At 48.0% G+C, this 1,574-nt stretch overlaps 1 protein-coding gene across 1 annotated transcript; it reads left to right on the top strand.

Moving 5' to 3' along the window:
- On the top strand, positions 1 to 951 carry P152DRAFT_284325 (carbohydrate esterase family 5 protein; the record flags this gene model as incomplete). The annotated part of the gene is made up of 3 exons (XM_033674951.1): positions 1 to 326; positions 382 to 534; positions 587 to 951. Coding segments are annotated over 3 exons (656 nt in total), but the record flags the coding sequence as incomplete, so codon positions are not given.
- Between the last annotated feature and the right edge of the window lie 623 nt (positions 952 to 1,574).

Below are 1,574 nucleotides of genomic sequence, written 5' to 3'. Positions count from 1 at the left end.
TTTTCTTCGGAGGTCTTACATTCGCGAACGGAGCGGAACTCAGTAAACGACAAGGCTGCCCAAAAGTTTACACCTTTGGCGCCCGTGAAACCACTGTCTCTCAAGGCTATGGATCTGCTGGAGCTCTCGTCAACCAGATCAAGTCTGCTTTCCCCGGATCAGGTGCAGAAGCCATTGTTTACCCGGCATGCGGTGGCCAGGCAAGCTGCGGCGGTATCAGCTATGACAGTTCGGCATCCCAAGGAACGGCGGAGGTGGTGAAGGCTATTACGAATTACAACAAGAAGTGCCCCAATACCCAGATCATTCTAGTTGGATACTCTCAGGTGAGGACATGATTGTGACGGATTTGAGATTCAAAAGAATACTTACTAGTTCAAGGGGGGCCAAATTATGGACAATGCTCTGTGTGGAGGTGCTGGAACGCCGCTCTCCGGTCCGGCCTTGGCTGCTGTCAAGGCAGCGATCTTGATGGGAGATCCACACAATGTTTCTGGTCTTCCATACAATGTCGGCACCTGCAAAACTGGTGGCGTAAGTTATCCCGATATCTACGGGCACCGCATCTCAGGCTAAATTTTACCAGTTTGCCGCTCGTCCCAAGGGTTTCAGCTGCCCTGGTGGTGACAAGATCCAGTCTTACTGCGATTCTCCTGACCCGTATTGTTGCAAGGGAAATGATCAGCAAACCCACCAAGGATATGTTGGAAAATACGGCACGCAAGCCATGGAATTCATTAAGAGCAAGATACTGCTTAGCTGAGACTTCTAGACCAGAGGTCTTGGAATTGGCAAACAACACAATCCGCAAAATCGAACGCGCGATTCAGTCCGCTCGTGATACCAACGAAAGATAAAACTACAGACATCACAAGTGCCGACTGATCCCATGTAGCAAAGTTCTACTCGGTATTTGAGTATTTTAAGCATATAGAAACAGAATACCCATAGCTCAGTTTTTCGCGCTAGCTTAGATGATTACATCTGTGACTACCAGGACTATCATTGGCCTAGTCGAATTCATTCAAAAATCCTGTCGGAAACTAAGTTAACTAACCTAAGTTAACTTAGTGATATACGTGAGATTAGTCATCTAATGACTCATCCATGATTACACAGCGGACACGGGGGATATGAAATGCCTACGAAGAGCAAAGACGTCTCAGATGGGGGGCGTATTGAATCCTCTGAGGAGGAAGTTGTCTATGTACATGAGGAATATGCCAATTTATATGTGAAATGGGTGGAGTCAATCATCTGTGCGATGTATCAGTACAAAGGAGAAATCAGCCTGTTTAATGAGTCTCCATGGGAGGCATCAGGTGGGTTTTGCTCGTTGCATTGGAAACAGGCGGATACCTATAGGGTCTCTCGAATTTGGTAAATCCCGTCGTCAAATTGAGGCACGGTGCAACGCTGCTTTCCGGTATGCAGACCGATCCTAGGAAACACCACTACTACGCCTCCCCCACAGTCATGGAGGCAGATCCGCTGCTGTGGTAACCCTCGACAGCAAGGATCATGTAGTCGAACGATCCAAGTTTCATCCCAGATTTCGTCCACTCGTTGAGGTG

This window comes from Eremomyces bilateralis (genome assembly GCF_010015585.1).
Source record: "Eremomyces bilateralis CBS 781.70 unplaced genomic scaffold P152scaffold_53, whole genome shotgun sequence".
Classification (NCBI taxonomy): Eukaryota; Fungi; Ascomycota; class Dothideomycetes; order Eremomycetales; family Eremomycetaceae; genus Eremomyces; species Eremomyces bilateralis.
This window is presented reverse-complemented; position numbering and strand designations above follow the sequence as displayed.